The sequence below is a fragment of the Asterias amurensis genome, chromosome 1 (genome assembly GCF_032118995.1).
Source record: "Asterias amurensis chromosome 1, ASM3211899v1".
Classification (NCBI taxonomy): Eukaryota; Metazoa; Echinodermata; class Asteroidea; order Forcipulatida; family Asteriidae; genus Asterias; species Asterias amurensis.
Genome location: NC_092648.1, coordinates 16,289,755 through 16,310,674, shown reverse-complemented (window position 1 = coordinate 16,310,674; position 20,920 = coordinate 16,289,755). Strand labels below are relative to the sequence as shown.

The window sequence follows — 20,920 nt, the reverse complement described above, 5'->3', positions numbered from 1 at the left end:
TGGCCGCGAAGCAATCTGCGTAATCAAGTTATTGACAATACTTGTGAATACTATACTGTGTCATTTTGAATCCATGGATAATTGTCAGCAGGGATACTTCTGGAATTTTAGTTTGTCGAACTGTTATTTTGCCCCACATAGCTGTCAGAAGTAGCCTACTGAAAACGTATGGCTGCATAATTAGTGGCAACAGAATAATATTTTGACGACAGTCACCGTGTAAATCCAGCATCGTAAAATTGTTTTGGGTTTTTTTTGGTTCCCCGAACCCGGACTTGCTTAGACCTAGTTTCCAATAACTGCTGCTAGACCAAACAAACTAGTCTAGCTTAAATCCTGGACCTTTTCAATATTCAATCAAAATGCGAAGAAAGGACACAAAAAGCAAGGCCTTTGATAGCCACAGGGTGAATGAAATGTTTTAAACGAACAGTGAACGCAGTAGCACACACAGTCGTCAACAGCTCCAAATGGCCCATTCATAACACTGTTATGTGTATAAACTCATTCAAAGTTTTGTTATATAAAATATGATATCCATAGTTTTGGACTTTGATTACATATAATACTAATCAAGTTGTGTTCATGGGAAATTCATTACTAGGATGGTCATTATTTTGACTTCCTAAAAGTAGGCCTACTTTGTTCCACCTCGTATAGGCATGTGCGGCTAGCCACTGACTATAGTCGAGCACCACCCCCCCCCCCCAACCCCCATAAAACCACTTTATGGCGTAGTTGTAACTATAAAGTTAATGTACATAAATTGCCTTTGGCAGGGTAATAATAAGTCTGGTAGGCCTGTATTATTTGCTGTTGATGTTGTCAACCAGCGTGGCAACAGGAACACAAAGGGGGAAAATTAACTCTGAAACACGGACCCACGGTTGACTTGGTACCGTCAGTGATACGTGCGGAATAACCTGCTCGGCGGCGTGGAAAACTTCCTTGTTAAAACCTCTATGTTAAAACTAGCCCGGTTTGTCGCTCATTAGGTCGATTATGTTGATCTGTCTTCTTGCCAAAACAAACCAAGACATCAACCAAGACTTTGAAATACTACTGGAGGAATACTGGTTTTTCTAGTGTGGCATTAAAACCAGGAATTCGCGGATAACTCAACCACTTGGAACATAATAACACCATTAATGTTTCATCACGAATGGTGAGTTATATTCAAGTGACACCTTAAGAATTGTTCTTCAATATTAGTGTCAGTTTAAAATACAATCAACAATACGTTTTAGATTACAAAATGTTTTATCCAAATAGCGACGGTGGGAAAAAAATGACTACAAAATATTGAAGATTCGTGTCTAGAATAATACATCGCAGAGTGTCGTCAAACCGGATTTTCAATTTGAACGAGTTATCACACGTTTAACGCGTTGTTATAGACATAAATGGATTTGCAGATACGTGTAACAGGATCCAAATAGAGTATAACCTCTCATACAGTTTACTCTATTAGGTTACGAAAAAAAGAAAAAAAACCTAAATGAATTCGAAATGATTTAATTATTTAGATCGGTTGGTTTGCATTACTTATCGTATACAAATTGACATTGATTTGTATCAAAACAAAAACAAATCTTTTCAATATAGAATTACAAATGATTATAATGTTACATTTGTTGAAACAGGTGAAACGAATGATGCGACCGAACGGAACTTGACATTTTGATCAGCAACATCATCATAGTGCTGCGACTTGACTCTCTTTGATAAGTAACGACGTCACAGGAGGTGAAACTTTTAAGAGGAAACATGGTGAGGGGTTCGTATAAGTTAGATCTGAAGAGGGACGATGCTAGGACGCTGATGCTGAAAATGGACGCTCGTCTGACGTACGCCGGCCGCGAACGGAACGTGGCGTACCAGCTTGAGGGCAAACGTGAGCTCAGACAGCTGGAGTCAACTCTGCGTCTACTCAACGCCGATTTGAACCGGGCACAGAAGAAGATCCAAAAGCGCATCGACTTCTTCCAGACCCTACAGAAGCAGAACAAGGAGAGGCGTCAGATGAGGGAGATTGCATGGTGCGACGAGGAAGAGAACGAATGGGAGAGGGAAACCAGGGCAGCAAGACGACGGAAGATGTTGCCAAAGATTGAGATTCGTGAGAACCACAAGGCCGAGGTTGTAGGGTCCATTCGGCGAGATCAGAAGAGGGAATACGCTAACAAGATGGCGCGCGAGTCTCATCTTAACAGGTCCCTTAATGCGTTGAGTAAATCATACGCCGATCACAGAACTTTGACAGAACGCAATAGAGCCAAATTAGAAGAACTTCAAGGTGAAGATGGAAATCACATTCCGATCAAGCCTACAGGTGCCGCAGGTGAACCTAAGATATCAAGAACAAAGACAGCACCAAGACAAATGAGTCTACCCCAGCTATTGGGTAAGATGAGAACAGATACCTCTCTGCAAAGTGTCCCGCAAAGCCACAAGATTGTTCGACTACCGGGTGTTAATACTGGGCACGAAGGCACACCAGCGTTGTACAGCGGACTGGCCAAGAAGAAACCCAATGAAATGGTTGGATCTTTTTACATGAGCACCAGTACGGCCCAGCATGATAATGGCACGGCACCCCAACGTAGAGTTCTCTTGGTAGATCCTACTTTGGGTAGTGAAACCGTCCACCACCGGGCTGACAGTAAACGTTCCAGCAAGCCCCAAGTCTCAAATGCCAAACCCTCAACTAAACGACCAAAGCCACTCTCCACACTCGTTTTCCGACAGAACATGATCCCGCTCAGATTCTACGAACAGGAAAAGAATCCATTCGATGGAGGGGACACCATACCTGCCCTGAATCGCTCCATGGACCTTATTAATGCTGATAAGGACGATGAGCTTTATATCTGGCTAGGGTTGGAGTCTGAGGAAGAGCTCGAGAGGTTGAGGAGGGGTGAGCTTGTTCTACAACAATTCGACGGGGACGATTGTTTAGACGCGAGTAGCAATGATGTACCGTGATTTGGTAAAATGGAGATATTAGGTGATTCGAGGACCATTGGACTTTTGGGACAGTTGCAAAACTCACTGAGGGATCAACGATGGAATTATCAACAACTACAAAAGATCAAAATTCAGATATGAGACATGTTGGTTACAGAATTAATCCATCCAAAAAGTCAGCCAGTAATTATCATCGTGTACATAAACACATATTGATGTTGTTTTAACAACTATAAAGTGTTGGAGTCAAGACTCCATTAACACGTTATTGATAAATCTTCCGTTTAACTCAACTGGCACAGCTTTGTGTGGTAGATTGACCAATTTGAATGCCAAATTACTTTCAAAAGAATAATAACGATGAGTGCGACCACTTCTAGGGTGGAAAAATCGTACCATGGACAAGAACAGTTCAACCCAAGTAGAATTCTTTTGAGAGCAGGGCCCAAGAGCTCCTTAAGCAGGAAATATTGCTTAAGAATGTTCTGCTTAGCAGAAATGAGCAGGATACCAATTACAAATTGTACATGTGACATGGTATTTTGGCTGGTTACCCTTTTCTGGGGAGCCTAGTTTTGTTGTGCTTGGGCTACTTTTTTGTGCTTTAAGCAGCTCTATGAAATGGGGCCTTGAACTGTTTACACCTACCGCAGGTTGATCAGGCCATGGTTTAAATTTGTTCCTATTAAAAAGAAAATTGCCAATCATCGATAACAAACAAGTTAATTTAACCCAGGAGGCTATAAATGATAAGGTGTGACACACAGAATAAAGTGAAAGTACTTTTCCAAGGTAAAATCGGCACTGGGGAAAACACTATAAATTTTACATTCGGTCATGCATCATCTCGCGAACTTAACACTTATTATGCATAATAAAGTAATTTTTGTCAAAGAGCACATTCTTGGCAGAGTTATTGATATAGGGAGCTACTTCAAAAAACAAAAAAAAGGGGGGGGGGTGACACATATCTGCCCTCACGGATATTTCATTGTCCATACTTTCCATGTAGCCGAGTGTAGGCTCGTTAATCTGGTTTATTGCATTTTTTGTTTGTACGTTTTGTTTGTGCCAGTTTCTTTGACACATGAATTTAAATTTTTTGTTGATATAAGCTTCGCTGGTTTAACCCGTCGATCACCCCACGCCGATGGAGTGGATACAGGCTTGTATTTGTTAATTAGCTTATTTTGTTGCCCAAACTCATTTTGTAGCTGTCTTTTATTTGCTGGAAACGAGTGGAATGTCTTCCGTTGATTTTTGTTTGAAACTACTTACATGCGGAAGCAAATATTGTTATCTTGTGAAAAAAAGGAGTGAAGCTCATTATGCAAATAAAGTACAATATTATGCAAACGAATTATTTGTCTTTCTGTCAAGTTAAACAAAAAGTAGGCCTACGATTCAAAATAATAATCTTTGTTTTTGAAACAGTAAAAAGATATAGGTCAATAGGTTTTTCTTTTATCTCTGATTTCAAAAGGTCCAATCTTTAGGGAATGGTATACGCCGCTATTACTTGAGGCCTTTTGAATTCAGATGATGAAAGAAAAGCTTACTGCCATTTTTTTTTACATTTTTGTTATTACATTTATGAAAGAGCACAAAAAAGGGGGGGGGAAACAGTCAATGGAGCTCTGAAATTTTGGGTGAATAATCTGACAAGAGAGGGCGTGCTATACGGATGATACCGCCCTCTTCGGTGACCACCAGCACACTTAACTTCGTTGCAGACTGAAGAAGGAACTTCACTGGTCGTGCTGGAAGGAAAACAAAGTGTAACATTTCATTTTAATGAAATGACCTAAACTAAGTTTGGTTGTGAAGTGTGAAACCATTCTCCGAATGTGCGAGTTTGATAAATGAGGATGAATTGGTAACCGTATGTACAGTTTAGCGAGATTCTACACCGGATACTCACACTGCGGACGAGTTACATTATTATGCTGTGTGAGTGAGTACACAACATAAACACACTACACACAAACACAGTGACTCACTGGTGAGTCAATACAGTGAAAGTGTTCTGTACAAACACAACTTGAACAAGAGGCCAGAGCTCTGCACTGAAGTTTTTTTTGTTGAAGCACAAACTCGTTCTCACCTTCTCGTAAGTATAAAAAGAATCGATATGAAGTGTATAAAAAAGGGTACGCCGTTATCGACCCTCAGGGAGCAGTCATACTCATACTAGGTACTAGTCATGTTTTTTTAACCCAAACTTTGATTCTCGTTTACTGCGAGACTGTGCAAGCTCCACCGGTGACAGAAGCTCTGCTGTTTACTCACAGTCACTGTCTAGACCCAGTAACTGGGGCGCTAGATTTCTTTTTTCGAAATTTTGACATTGAACGATATGTCAAAATTTCGAAAAAAGGAATCTAGCACCCCAGTTACTGGGTCTACTTACGGTCTGTATTTTCGTCAGGCTTATGCTGGGAATAAAGTTTCTTATCGTAAATTGTGCTCAAACATTTATGAAATGACTAATTTTTTGCATAAACCAAGTTGCGATAACGTAACCCTCCTCCCGACGGCCGCCAGGGTTACGACGCATGCTCGAACGGCAAACAGAAACCTGATCCAACACGTACAATTTCGACTGCTAGTCACCAGATTTGCTCCATTTTTACCACTTTTGAAAATCATGACACAAATTCTAGGGAACACAAACTTGATCCTCAATATTTGATGAAGGAGGGTTACGTTATCCCAACTATAGTGCATTATGCCAACAATCAAATGAGCCTAAGAAACATCAAAATTAATTTTGTTCTCTGAGCCAACAGCTTCTAAGGCCTAAAACCAGGGTGGATGGAGATTTTTGTTTTGCAAGTTAAGAAATACAATATGGGCTAAGGGCCTTTTTTGTTCAAAATGCACTATCGGTAACCACTTAAATGCAGTGGACACTATTGGTAGTTACTCAAAATAATTATCATCATAAAACCTTTCTTGATTACAAGTAATGGGGAGAGGTTGATGATATAAAACATTGTGAGAAACAGCTACCTCTGAAGTGACATAGTTTTCGAGAAAGAAGTAGTTTTCCACGAATTTGATTTCGAGACCTCAAGTTTAGAACTTGAGGTCTCGAAATCAAGCATCAGAAAGCACACAACTTCGTGTGACAAGGGTGTTTTTTCTTTCATTATTATCTTGCAAATTCAACGACCGATTGAGCTCAAATTTTCACAGGTTTGTTATATTATGCATATGTTGAGATACACCAACTGTGAAGGCTAGTCTTTGACAATTACCAATAGTGTCCACTGTCTTTAATAAGAATAAACTGATATAATACACTATTGGTAGTTAAAAAGAGTGAACATTATCAGTTTCCCCATCCTAGTTCAATCAAAACAAACAAAAAACAATGTGAGCTTTCATCAAACAAGGTATTTTTGTTTGAGTAAAAATAATTTAAAACAAGTTTAGGAGTCTCTGATGATATTTCATTGCCTTTTAAGACAGCAGTTTTTCACTGGAGTTCAGTGAACTCTCAGATGAAAACTAATATAAATTGTTTGAAATACAACTTGTCATAATGTGTGTGTGTATTAATTCTATTCCTTTGTTTCAGATTTTATATAGAGGAAGCTGAAAACTCGACAATATGGAGAGAGCGTTGACAGTGCTGATCAGACTGGAATTGATCGCTGTCTTGGTCGTCGTACTTCTTGAGATCACATACTCTGATGTTCTTAATAGTGACTCCCTCTTTGAACTCCATTGGCCTGGGCCAGGAATACAGGTAAGATAGCAAACACTATCTAGTGTGATCTGTTAAAGGCAGTGGACACTATTGGTAATTACTCAAAATAATTATTAGTATAAAACCTAACTTGGTAAAAAGTAATATGGAGCTGTTGATAGTATAAAACATGTATTGTGAGAAACGGCTCCCTCTGAAGTGACATGGTTTTCGAGAAAGAAGTTATTTTCCAAGAACTTGATTTTGAGACCTCAGATTTAGATTTTGAGGTCTCAAAATTAAGTATCTGAAAGCACACAACTTCGTGTGACAACTGGGTGTTTTTTCCGACCATTTGAGCACAAATTTTCACAGGTTTGTTATTTTATGCATATGTTGAGATACACCAAGAGAGAAGACTGGTCTTTGACAACAACCAATAGTGTCCAGTGTCTTAAAAAGGGTGGTTATACGAACATAAAATTGCTTGAAGATAGCGCCATTCTTCAGGTATGATATTCTTCCTACTATATCTGCAGAATTCAGTGGTGAGCATGGCCTGGAAATTGGGCATAGTCGATCTTGCACAACTGCAGAAGATTGTAAAAACAAAAAATTCTTTTGCTTCAGAAGTTTGCAGATAACTCCGAGTATGTTATAATGACGACCCCAGCCAATGAGAAGTACCAGTGTATACTACCAGATGAAGATCTTCAGAGACATCAGAATGATGTGAACTATGGAGGACCATCAGCTGCCAGTCTTATGCAGAAAGTCTTCTCTAAAGAGATCTGCACAATTAGAGTAAATATCTCTTTTATTATTAATTTAGGGTTTGTTTGTCTTTAGATTTTACTATGATTTTTTTGACTAGAACAAGACATCCACATTGTCATGGTTGTAGTGCTAGTTTTTATCAAAATGTTTATTATAGTCACAATAAAAAAATAAAAAACACAGAATCCAGACAAACAGGTGCTATACTTTAATGTTTATTTTATTGTAAAAATAAATTTCTTTGTGAATAAAAGAAAGTTTACTACATTGTAGAACTGGGTATGGACCAGTGACCTTCAGTTGCCTACCAACTCAGCTAGCTAACCCCGATGTTGTTGGTTTCCCTTTTTTTGTTATTATCTTTGTCCAGTCAGTGTTTAGAATGTGACAAGTTGCTGTTTGCTTCTCCATTTGGGGTTATGGCATATTCAGAAGAAAAATACATAATAAAAACTATATTAAAACATCTATGAACAAACAAAATAACAACGTGCGAAATTTAAATACACACTACTTGTGTAAAAGAAGAACGAATAATGAATTAAATTTATCATATTGTTTACATTAATGCCACCATGTATTAGACTGTCTGGCCTAGCCACTCAGCTTACTAGCCACTTATGCTTTCTGATGGTACTTCTCTGGGTAGTACCAGCGTAAAGCTTGGGTCTGTAAATGATCCACCGTTGAATTGCATTAACCGTAGAGTGTCATGGCCTTGTGGTTAAGAGCATCAAATTCAAGTTCTGGTGTTTAAGTCACCAGAGGGTGGGTTCGAATCCCAGTCGTGACACTTGTGTCCTTGAGCAAGATACTTTACTATGATTGCTTCTCGTCAACCACGGGGGTATAAATGGGTACCTGCGAGGGTAGAGGTTGATATTGTGAATGCAAAAGCCTTTAAAGCGATATAAACTGTTGCCCAGGTTGTATACTCCCAACAAGGGAGCTGAGAAACATTAAAATGGGTGTTATTGGCCCTATGACCAGGGCACTAATGTAAACACATTGATACGGTTATTGTGAAATGCGCTATATAAGAGTTATCATTATTTATTATTTAATTGTGCTTTTACGCTTACACTCTGATATGTGTTAGCACTTTGTATACTCAGTGCGTTCCCAAGCTCTGTGAAAAAAAACACGGTCATATATTACTCGGATGGGATTTGAACCCATGACCTTTGCAGTTCTAGAGCAGTGTCTTACCAACTAAACCACCAAGATTGCCTGGTAGCTAGAGGCAGTTCGAATTCTATGTTTTAGCAGCGGGTACCGCAACGATTTAATTGATGGATAGTTACTCCTGAACTAAGCTTTGAAGATAAACAGGTGCAATGCCATGGATACATTGATAAGTCAGAACAAAAATTTGAAAGTTTGTGTTAAAGGGTGTGGACACTATCGGTAATCACTCAAAATAAATGCTAGCATAAAAACTTACTTGTTAACGATCAATGGAGAGCTGTTGATAGTGTAAAACATTCTGAGAAACGGCTCCCTCTGAAGTAATGTAGGCCTAGTTTTTGAGTTAGAAGTAATTTTCTCACTAAAATATTTGAATTTGATTTCGAGACCTCAGAATTAGATTTTGAGATCTTGAAATCAAGCATCTGAAAGCACACAACTTGTGCTACGTTTTTTTCTTCTTCCATTATTCTCTTGCAACTTTGACAACCAACTGAGCTAAATTTTTCACAGGTTTGTTAATTTATGCATATATTTTGAGATACACCAAGTTAGAAAACTGTTCTTTGACAATCCAATAGTGTCCAGTGTCTTTTTAAATAAAATGTTTTTATGTATGGTTGAATTTTGACAGATTGAAACCTACTGGAACTTTGAGCTGTGTCATGGGAAGCATGTCCGTCAATACCATGAAGAGAAAGAGGCTGGCAAGGTAATTAAATAAACACAAACACTGGATACAGAAGAAGACATAAATAAGGGAATCAATGTGTAGTGAAGAGGTTTTCAACTAGTGGTTTAAACCCAACGAGGCCTGGTTCTTGATCAATTCAATTCAATTCAATTTTCAATTCAATTCAATTTTCACTTCAATTTTCAATTCAATTTTCAATTCAATTTTCAATTCAATTTTCAATTCAATTCAATTCAATGATAATTTTAAGGTAAATTATTAAGAACCAGGTCTTGGCGGGTTTAAACTAGTTGAAAACCGATTCAACACACTTTGATTCCCATTCACAAAAACCTTTTCGGGCAAAAAACATCAACACTTTTGGTCGAAAAGTAAAATAAATGCAAAAATTATAATTGTTCAATGATTTCTTTCAACACAACACCCCTCCAGCTATGAAATGGTAAGGCCCTCGGGTAAACAACTCCCTATAAGGGAATGCTGTGCGCATCGCGCGTATCGCGTGATGTGGCACGCTGTCCCGGCTGTTGCGCTCGACCAATAGGAATAAAGGACTCGCAAGTCACGCCCATGTTTCAACCCTTTTTACTGGTCATTATCAAAGGTTTATACACACCCACGTGACGCGCTCTCCACCAATAGGAATAGCGAAACTGTCTGAGGTATTTATGAATACTTGTTTATAAAACAAGGAGCGGGACAATTTGATGAAAATATAGACTCGTTCATAGAATGTTTGAACCAAAGTTTAGTAGATTTTTACAAACTAACGGTACAAGTTTAATTTCTGAAGGTGGTAGTGTTTTTGAGAAATTGACAAAAAATCCGGAGCGGTTTTGTCCACACAGGAAGAATAATCCGTAATTGGAATACACGATCTGAGAAACATATCTGACAGAAACCTTTCTCAGATTCAACTTTTTGGGATAAAAACTGATGTCTTTTTCCACAACCGCATATCATCACAGTGAAATGAGTCTTGAAATGTTTATTCTATCAAAAGCTGCTGTACTTCTAACCTAAGAAGTTTTTATTTACATTAATTATAAGAGTGATTAACAAATGAATACCTGCCCTTTTAGTATTATCATAATATCCTTCTTCCCCTCGATAAAAGTATTCTATTCTGAGTCGACAATCTATCAAAATGTAAATTTAGCTCTTCCTCTAGGCAACTGTCTGATTAATATTCAAACAAAGCCCATGAACAACAACACTTTCAGAATGGACAAAAGACATTTTAATCGCAGCGCCCTTGCTATTCTTTTGGTATCCTGTGCATCTGCCATGCATAAGTTAGTAGCAATTTACAAAATATGCAGTTTACCGGTAATAAATTAGTAGCAAGAGCAAAGACGTGGTTGTTACTGGGCAGAACGGTTGTTATGAACTAAAGTTGAATTTCTGATATACGCATCTAGAGTCTGTTGTGTACAGATTATGTACATTTATTTATTTGAAGGTCATGTATAGCATCGTTGGTAATTATCAAAATGTATTTTTGAGTAATTCTTTTAGCTTATTGATGAATGAGTTTAGTAGTGATGAAATAATTTCTATAGCCTGTAGATTTCAAAATGCTGACATATATTTAAGTATATGAATGTCACAAAATGCTTGAAGAAGCCTAATTTGTTTTAGTTCTTTTAGCTTCAACGTGTTTATCTTTAACATGCTTTAGAATCCCACCAGGGAGACTATGTGGATTTGGTTTTCAGTCTCCATTAGATTGCTTAGGTTTTCCTTGGATTATTCTTTTTTTCTCCCACATCAAAAACTGAAACATCCTCCATTGTCTTCTCTCCATGGGGTTCTTGGCTAATACAGGAAAATTGCATTTCTTAGAATCCTTGGCTTTACAACCAGAATTAATTATTCCGGGAATGAAATTACTCTTCAACAACTGATGATGTCAAACTGATAACTGATTTCATATTCCACTTCCCCAACAAAATGATTTAATTTTTGTAGTAATAAAACTATGTTAAAGAAACGCGAATGCATGAAAACTAAATTGGTTGGGACCAACTTGCACTTCACAATAGTTCTGAAAAATAAACAGAAAAACCCCACACATAATACATGATTCTGATCGATTAGTAAATTCTCAAAATCTAAAACTAAATTAAGAACTAAACAAAATTTGTATAAAAAGCCGCGAGACATTGAGTTGTGTTTTTATCTAAGTGTGATTGTTTTGCATTTAGCATGAGTAAGACTCTGCTTGGATCATGAACTTATTACTAAACTATAAAATTTCTTCCACTCTTTGTTGTCAATTTCTGTAGGAAATAAAATTACTGGAGTTTTATCTTGGCAAAAGTATGAAGTCGCCGGAGGGCAAGGAATTTGAAATACAAACAGTAGAATCATTCCATGGGACGTACGAGAATTTCAAGGTGAGTGAGTAGTCATCTTTTTATATGATATTGTTTTAATTATTTTCTTGGACTGTGGAAAACTTTGTGTAGTTTTCTTTTGTGTCAATAATTTTGTGCAGTGCTTTTATTATTTTCATACGAATGGCTTGTTGGAAATGACAACACGCTATGCTGAACTTTGTATAATCTTGTTAATAATCTCAATATATAACTTTGTTTTTGCTTATTATGTCAGGCATTTCTCCTACTTTATTCCGATAATTTCTGATTTTTTTACCTTCCAATTCTTTTTTGAAAAATCGTCATGAAATAGCCTAGACATTTTTTTGAAGCTATATGATATGTACTTTAGGTCAGCCCTGGGACTCAATGTCATACTTTGTTCCAAGGACCAAATATCATGTTTGTTTATTTACTACTGAACCGTATTTTGTTCTCATAATTAGAAAAGTTAGAAATGGTGCTGATAACCATCAGCAAAGAGACTTTACTTATTTGTTAATTTTCCAGGAATGCTCACATCCTTCAAACCTCATCCCTTGGTCTAATATCACACCAGTGAATTAAAGGCAGTGGACACTATTGGTAATTACTCAAAATAATTATCATCATAAAACCTTAATTGGTGACGAGTAATGGAGAGAGGTTGATGGTATAAAACATTGTGAGAAATGGCTCCCTCTGAAGTGACATAGTTTTCGAGAAAGAAGTAATTTTCCACAAATTTGATTTTGAAACCTCAAGTTTAGAACTTGAGGTCTCGAAATCAAGCATCTGAACGCACACAACTTCGTGTGACAAGGGTGTTTTTTTATTTCATTATTATCTCGCAACTTCGACGACCGATCGAGCGCAAATTTTCATAGGTTTATTATTTTATGCATATGTAGAGATACACCAAGTGTGAAGACTGGTCTTTGACAATTACCAATAGTGTCCACTGTCTTTAAGCTCCATCTGTTATCTAGATTGTTGACGTACTTGTTGAAATGTCCCTCACTAGGTGCCCACGATAACCATCGATGGTAAAGAAGTCCCCTACTATGAGGTCTTAATGGACAGTGGTACCCCGTGTGATCTCCGTGGTAACATTCCTCGCCTGACGAGGGTGCGCTACATCTGTGAAACCATGGGAAGGAACGAGATGTTCACAATTAAAGAGACGTCAACGTGTGAATATGAGGCTGTTATACTCACACCAAATCTTTGCAGTCATCCTCTGTACAAGTAAGCTTTTTTGTGAACTTCTTTTCCAAATAGTTTGTTAAACCTTCTTACTTTCCGTAACCTTTGCCAAGATAGTTTACCAAACTTTCAGAACTATTCAGTGGAACAACTTAATGCTAACATATCTTGCTGCACCACGTGATATAATATTGCATGCTGAATGCTGCATTACAGTAGGAGGGTTATTAGGGGATATTAGAACATGTTTAACACATTAGAACATTATTGAAAAAATTAACTAACATGCTCTGTAAATTCGGTACTACAAAATGACAGATCGTGTTAGTTTCACAAAGTAAAAGGATAACCACACAATTTCAAGGGATATTTGTGTGAATCATTATAGTCTGCTTATATACAAAATGTTTCCAACCGTATTCATTTCCTTACAAAGGCTTTTATAGCTCAAAGTGCCCAATCCGAAGGGATTTGGTCTGAGGTCAGGGTTGTTTTGAGGTCATAAATGTTTGAATGCTTGTTTCTTTAAATTGAATACAGGATGAGAGTGACACCCATAAATTCTATCAATTGCCACGCCATGAACGGTTCCCCAACGAGACCAATTGGTTATGAACAACTGTACAGAGATACAAGCAGCAGAACGCAGTTCTCATCCTCAAAGGTGAATCTCATAATTACTGCCTCTTATGTTATTTGGATCTAAAAAGTTCAGGGTTTTAAGTGACCAGAAAGTTAGTTTGACAAAATGTCCATTAGCCTCTTTGAGGCATTGCGGACATTACAGGAGTACACTGCTTGGTTTGGGTGTATACAGACAAATTTACCCAAACCTATTAGTGTAATAGTATTGTGTCCACCATATCTCAAAATAGTCTGCAAGAGTTGCGCGCTAAAAAAACCCAGATAAAAGCATTACGGGCAAATACTTAATTGCTGTATCAAGTCAAATTTTCTCTTTAAAGGAACACATTGCCTTGGATCGGTCTAGTTGGTCTATAAAAAGCGTTTGGTTAGAAAGATGTTGTAAAAGTAGAATAAATGATCCACACAAACATGCCTCGAAATTGCACGGTTTTCCTTTTACCTCCTCGACTAGCACGGTAGGCCATTTATGGGAGTCAAATTTTTGACTCCCATAAATGGCCAACCATGTTAGTTCGCAAAGTAAAAGGAAAACCACACAGTTTTGAGTCAAATTTGTGTGGATCATTGTATTCTACTTTTAAAACATCTTTCCAATCATATGCATTTTATAACAATTGGTTTCAAACGCTTTTTATAGACCAACTCCTCGGATCCAAGGCAACGTGTTCCTTTATGTTCTTTGTAAACAAAATTACATAGACAACACAATGGATGTCCGGGGTGGATATTCATGTCAGCTCTCCGACTAATAGCAAAATAATAAAGGGTGCTCCAAAATGATGTTGGGAGTCAAAACCACCCGCTGTAGGGCAGAACGATTTGGCTTGTGTGCACGTCATCCAACATGTAAACAGGTTAATTTAAAAAAAATATTTATTCTTGAATTTAGTACATTGTTTCATTTAATCTTGGTAGGCCTATAAGTACATTGTATTTATCAGCATTTATCTGATTTATATACAGGTAAGGACAACTGTGACCACAACTACAACTACAACACCTCAAGAGAAGTCTACAGCTGCAGCAGCTAAGCAACGGTTACCCAGACCCATCCTTGTAGACAAACAAATATTACAGGACTTCTTAAATGGGGACTACTGTCTTCATGGGGTGAGTTATGTGTCATTTCTTTTGCAAAATATGCACTTTATAGAGTCCTTATTAAAACAGGGGAGAGTGAAGCAAAAGGTCTTTAACCTCAATTCATAAATACCTAAGACAGTTTCGCTACTCCTATTGGTGGAGAGCGCGTCACAAGTGGGGGTGTTTAAACCTTTGATAATGACCAGTAAAAAATGTTGAAACATGGGCGTCACTTGCGAGCTTGCACCTGTGCTTATACAACAGTTTCTTCATTCCTATTTGTCGAGAGCAACAACCGGGACAGTTGTGCCACATCACCCGATACGTGTGACGCACACAGCAATCTCCTTATAAGGAGTTGTTTACCCGAGGGCCTTACCGTTTCATAGCTGGAGTGGTGTTGTGTTGAAAGAATTCATTAAACAATAATAATTTTTGCATTTATTTTACTTTTTTTACCAAAAAGTGTTGATGTTTATTTTACCAAAAAGGTATTTATGAATGGGAATCAAAGTGTGTTGAATCGGTTTTCAACTAGTGGTTTAAACCCACTGAGGCCTGGTTCTTGATAATTTACCTCAACTTCATCTCGATTATCAAGAACCAGGCCTCAGCGGGTTTAAACCACTAGTTGAAAACCTCTTCACCACACATTGATTCCCTTAGTTAAAACAATGCAAATTTACACTGTGTTTGAGACCCTCCAGTTGCAATGTTTGTCAATATCAAAAATGATTTTTGATGACCTTCATGTAAACATTTCAAATACATGGTCTGCGCATTTTTGGGTCAGAGAACTTGTAGTTTATCCCTAAATTTTGATAATATTAAATTAAAACAGCATTGAATTTATCAGGATCTATTGCAAAAGGAAGTGCACCACATATTTCTGTTTATGATACAACTCTTGCTGGTGCTGTATTCTGTTTGGCTGAAACACTGTCATATGGGGTTCAAACATATAAAACATTTTAAATTAGAGGATGTGAATTTACTTACTCATTTTATTTCATTCCCGATTTTACTTGCTATTTATCTCATGTGTCATTCTCAATATAGGGCACAGGATGGTGGAGATACGAATTCTGTTATGGAAAATTTGCACAGCAATATCATGAGGTTAAGTAGCGTTTGTTTTTCTTATGCTGTTTGTTTGAAATTGTTCATACTTGAAGTCTGTATTTATAGTTCTTGAGCAATGGTGGATTCAGATGTGCTAAAAAAAAGTACTAATATTTCTATGAATTGTTTTCTTTCATTGTAGGATAGAAATGGTAGAACTGTTATACTTCTTGGGTCTTGGAAAAAGGAAGAACACAAAGCATGGTGGACTAAAGAGAAAAAAGCAGTTGGAACAAAGTAAGTCACACCTCAATAACAGTTCTGGAATTTCCTTCTTGAGAGGGTAAGGCCAATTTCATGTCTGTGAGAAAATATGAGTAGGCACTCACTGTGACAGAACCTTGACCGTATACCACGGCTGATTATCTGCCATGGTGTGCTGGTCAAAGCTGGAATCTCAGAATTCTTGAACTTGCATTAATTGAGCCAACTACAATATTGTTAGCCCTGTCCATTCTTGTATCACACATTTGTACAGCAACAGGACAAAAGTCTTGAAGTATGAAGAGATATTATGAGGCATGATTGCCAGTGTCCCTCTTTGTATGGGTGAAACAAAGCTTAGTACAGTAGGTGTATGCCTGTGCCTGCTGCAAAATAGAGTGTTGATCTACAGTAGGCACACTAAAAGTGAGGGGCCCGCTAAAGTTGTTATGGTCGTAGTAAACTGTCCATCGTAGGTCAGTCCAGAATTTTTTTTGTGCTAATAAACCTGCCTGTAACTTATTTGAAGTGGTTAAGACATTTACCTTTGAAGTACAGTAATTGGAAAAATCATTTTGGCTTAACCCATTGTGTGTTAGCACTGTATACTCAGTACTTTCCTGAGTTCTATGAAAAAAAAACCAGGCATTAATACTTGGTAGGGATTCGAACCTAAGAACTTGCATTTCTAGAGTAGTGTCATACCAACTAGACCACCGAAATTGCCAGGTAGCTAGAGGCAGTTTGAATCTTTTGACCCTGTGATTTTTGTCACCAAACCGAGAAAGTACTGAGTATGTACAGTGCTAACACATCGGTGTATATGGGTAAAAACCAAAGTTAGTATTTGTTATCTATCTATAGCATTATTCGTGTAGATGAAAACCTTTCATTCCAGACGTTATGAGTTCCTTAATTCTGAAGATTTATCCAACCCTTTATCTCTTTATCCTCTTTATAGGAGTGTAACTCATTTATACAGCAATGGAGATGTTTGTGACATCACAGGAAAGCACAGAGTGGCACAGGTCAAGTTAAAATGCAAAGAAGACATGCAACCAACGGCGGTCACAATCTACTTAGCAGAACCCAAGGATTGCGAATATGTACTTGGGGTAAGCGTTAAAACCAATCTGAACACAAAATGTAACATTTTCAATATAAATTTTCACAGATTTGCACTCGGCGAGATAAATTTGGTCATGCTGTGAAACTTCCTTTAAAAATGATTTGCTTGAAATGCGGTTGTTTCTGAGAAATGAGTAAAACAAATATTTTAATTTGATTAAGTCACAAACTCAAAGTTTAAAAACACTTCAAAAATGCTTACATTTACAATTTAGTAATGGTTACCGAATGTGATCGCCAGTTTTGCCATTCTTTATGTCTGAAAATAGTATCTTACATACCCACATAGGATAATGCTATTTGTCACAACAAAGAGTGGCAGTTGGATATAAAGTTGCAAGCTATTTCTATTTCAAATTTGTTATCAAATGAAAAAAAAAACTCTGAGAATCACAGGAAAATTTTGTAAAAGTTCATTGCTTTAGCCAGATCCAGTCACATTAGTCAAATTTACTATAAAAGTCGAGAACTAATTATTTTGTTTTCCTATCTTGCAGGTGGATTCTCCTATAATATGCTCTTTATTAGATACAGCAGATGAATATGGAATATTGCATCCAGTCGCCACTGATGACAAGTCAACCCCCTCAACAAGGAAGCCATGAGTTTATAGAAAACATCTTATCATAAGAATTGCTCTGAAGCCATAAATAGAGCAGACTCACCTCAAAAGGCTGTCCATGAATTCTGTTCACCTTGAAGGAGTGTGAACAACCTTTTCTGGCCTCCCAAACAAATTTGAACTTATTTGCGAGACACAAGTCACGACTTATGTAATCAAACAAACAAACAAAGCAAACCATGCCAATCCAGTGTGCATAGAAAAGCATGGCTGCTTTTGAGTGCTTTTGCTGTAAGATGGGAAGCAGCATGGTCAGTCACAATGACTTTGGTCGCAAATTTGGTCTCTTGATTGCCAAACCCCTTTGATCAACAAACCCCTGTACTTCAGTCAAATGTTTCTTGGTTTAAAACTCAAGATTGAAATCACAAAATGTTTAGGACGCCCCCATTGTATTGTTGATTTTGAGGTTAAAAACAAAAACATTCAACAGAACTCTAACCTCAAACGTTATTTTGTTAAGCCGAAATCTTTCCTCACAGCAAATTTGATGTTTGAAATTAAACTAATCCATCGAAAGTGCTTTCAGTTTTTATTAAAGAAAGTAGGATTTTTTTTAGTGCAACTTTATTTATATTGATACAAAATACATTAGTATAAATACAAGACTGATTTGAATCATGAATCACTTTGACTGAACAAAATGTCTGATTTAAACATTTTAGAATATTGGAGAAAATATTCACTGAGCCATCAAGGTTTATAATCAAGAAAAAGTACACCATAACTATTCTATGTTGATACAAAATATGATCCTTTCTTCATTAACTCTGCGTTGTCCAACTATTTGGTTTATCTAACAAAGTCATTATCTGATACTAGGACTAGAGTCTGTCAATTTGTCGATTGGAATGACAGAGTTGAGCCTTGTCTAGAGTAAGATTATTCTTGAGGGAGAGTAATTTATTTAGTGAGAGTTGGGTGTTGGGAAGAGATACAAATGTTTTGTTAATTTTGTAAGATTGTACTGGGAACAATGCTCTTATTCTTAAAGGAACACGTTGCCTTGGATCAGACGAGTTGGTGTACAAAAAGTATTTGTAACCGTTTTTTATAAAATGAATATGGTTGGAAAGATGTTTCAAAAGCAGAATACAATGACCCACACAAATTTACCTTGATATTGCGTGGTTTTCCGTTTACTGTGCGAACTAACACGATCGGCCACTTATGGAGTTAAAAATTTGACTGCCATTAATGGCCGACCGTGTTAGTCCACGAGGTAAAAGGGAAATCGTGCAATTTTCGAGGCATTTTTATGTAGATCATTATATTCTACCTTTACAACATCTTTCTAACCATATGCATTTTATAACAAACGGTTACAGAACGCTTTTCAAAGACCAACTCGACTGATCCAATGCAACCTGTTCCTTGAATCCTTTTATGCACAATTTGTTGTAGTGACAAATTAATCATATGGACACTTTAACAGTTTCCTTGATTTTTGCAAGTTGAGACCTCCCGAATACAGGTGGCAAAAGCACCATCAAGAGTCCTCTTTCCTGTTCTGAAAACTGTGTGGCAGTGTAATCTTTTTGTGTTTTTCTGGAGGGATTTAAAACCAGTCGTTAGCAACTGGTCGTGCGTGAAAGAGTAAGTTGAAATCCAGGTCTTCTTATTTATAAATAGTTCGGATTGTTATGATCCATTAATGTTTCATGGAGACTGAACACCTAGAGTATTCACACTCGAGTCTTGGGTTGGTTTTTAATCTATGTATTTTTGTACGGCTTTGAGATAAAAAGCAGTCTTTCGTGACAGAACTGTTTTAAAACAATGGACACTATTGGTAATTGTCAACAACCATTCTTCTCACTTGGTGTATCTCAACATATGCATAAATTAATAAACCTGTGAAAATTTGAGCTCAATTGGTCGTCGAAGTTGCAAGATAATAATGAAAGAAAAACACCCTTGTCAGACAGTTGTGTGCTTTCAGATGCTTTATTTTGAGACCTCCAATTCTAAATCTGAGGTCTCAAAATCAAATTCGTGGAAAATTACTTCTTTCTCGAAAACTATGTTACTTCCGAGGGAGCTGTTTCTCACAATGTTTTATACCATCAACAGCTCCCCATTACTTGTTACCAATTAAGCTTTTATGCTAATAACTATTTTGAGAAATTACCAATAGTGTCCACTGCATTTACACATGCAGAAAACAACAATTGCAAGTGAAAAGTCATAAGTTAATCTCAATAAGCCATTCGTGAGTTCGATTTTGAATAATGTCTATTGTAACAAATTGATTGGTTTCTATTGCTTGAATATATCCATATCACAGATTAGAGTTAGCCTCATTGTTGCAATCACTTGGATGAAATCTCACATTCCCTTAGCCTGATCTCACTACTAATGAGCGAGAGTTGGATCCTGCTTTCGCTATTAATTGTGACCAGGGCACAATTTCATAAAGTCTGTTAGCACAAAAATTTGCTTAGCATGAAATTTCCTTCTTAGTAAAACAGGATTACCAACCAAACTTTCATTTGTTGAATATTGCTTGATACTGGTATGCAGCTGTTGTTTGCTAAATCCTGAAAATCACGTGGAAATTTTGGCTGGTAATCCTGTTTTTACCTAGGAAGAAATTTCATGCTAAGCAAATTTGTTGTGCTTGCAGGCTTTATGAAATTGGGCCCAGGATTTCACTTGCACTAACTGGGATCTAGATTTCATTATCGTTGACTTCAACCTCGCTATCATTGGGTAAAATTTGGGTTACATTCCATTATTACATTGTATAACACATAATGTCTTATGCATAATCATGTCTTAGATCCATTGTCTAATTTGTCTACCAATTGTGAAATTTAAATTCTGTACTATCTAACAGATTTAGCTTTTTGAAAGTACTTTATGTTCCTTTATTTATCATTTTTTTTGTTTTTGTTCACACCCTTTTTGTTGAAGGGATGTGCATCGAATTGACTTGGTTATAAAGCCAATCCTAAAAAAAGTTTAGGGTTGTTTTACAAAATGTTTCTGTTGGGTTTTGGTTTATTGTGTTTTTGTCCTTGAGTTGATGTATGATATTTTAAAATAAATGGGCCAATAAATATAAGTTTTATTGTTAATCATGTTATTTGGTGTGTTTATTTGTGTATTTATGTGGTGAGTCATTAAACTCTTGGGAAGAAGCCTATAAAAAAATACAAACATGAGGAGCTAGGAGAAATGTGTACAATAAAAAAAAGTAGAATTTACAATAAAAAAAAGTAGAA

The 20,920-nt window shown here is 37.0% G+C and overlaps 2 protein-coding genes across 5 annotated transcripts; both read left to right on the top strand.

The window, feature by feature from the left end:
* Positions 1-929: 929 nt before the first annotated feature.
* On the top strand, positions 930-4,235 carry LOC139947630 (uncharacterized). Its single transcript, XM_071945593.1, has 2 exons — positions 930-1,165; positions 1,644-4,235. Exon 2 carries the CDS (start codon positions 1,768-1,770, stop codon positions 2,983-2,985), a length of 1,218 nt encoding a protein of 405 aa, XP_071801694.1. The 5' UTR covers positions 930-1,165; positions 1,644-1,767; the 3' UTR covers positions 2,986-4,235.
* A 460-nt stretch (positions 4,236-4,695) lies between these two features.
* On the top strand, positions 4,696-20,743 carry LOC139947609 (endoplasmic reticulum lectin 1-like). Of its 4 annotated transcripts, XR_011787377.1 has the most exons (13): positions 4,696-5,077; positions 6,551-6,721; positions 7,292-7,465; positions 9,261-9,338; positions 11,609-11,719; positions 12,705-12,928; positions 13,427-13,550; positions 14,498-14,644; positions 15,677-15,736; positions 15,882-15,976; positions 16,905-17,058; positions 17,569-19,671; positions 19,735-20,743. XR_011787377.1 is itself a non-coding variant. In XM_071945569.1 (12 exons), the coding sequence occupies exons 2-12, from the start codon at positions 6,584-6,586 to the stop codon at positions 17,674-17,676; spliced, it is 1,413 nt and encodes a 470-aa protein (XP_071801670.1). In that variant the 5' UTR covers positions 4,696-4,917; positions 6,551-6,583; the 3' UTR covers positions 17,677-20,743. The 4 variants fall into 4 exon arrangements, 3 of the variants coding, with proteins under 3 accessions (XP_071801670.1, XP_071801682.1, XP_071801661.1); XM_071945569.1 differs by having other exon boundaries at positions 4,696-4,917; positions 17,569-20,743; XM_071945581.1 differs by having other exon boundaries at positions 7,295-7,465; positions 17,569-20,743.
* Positions 20,744-20,920: the final 177 nt, after the last annotated feature.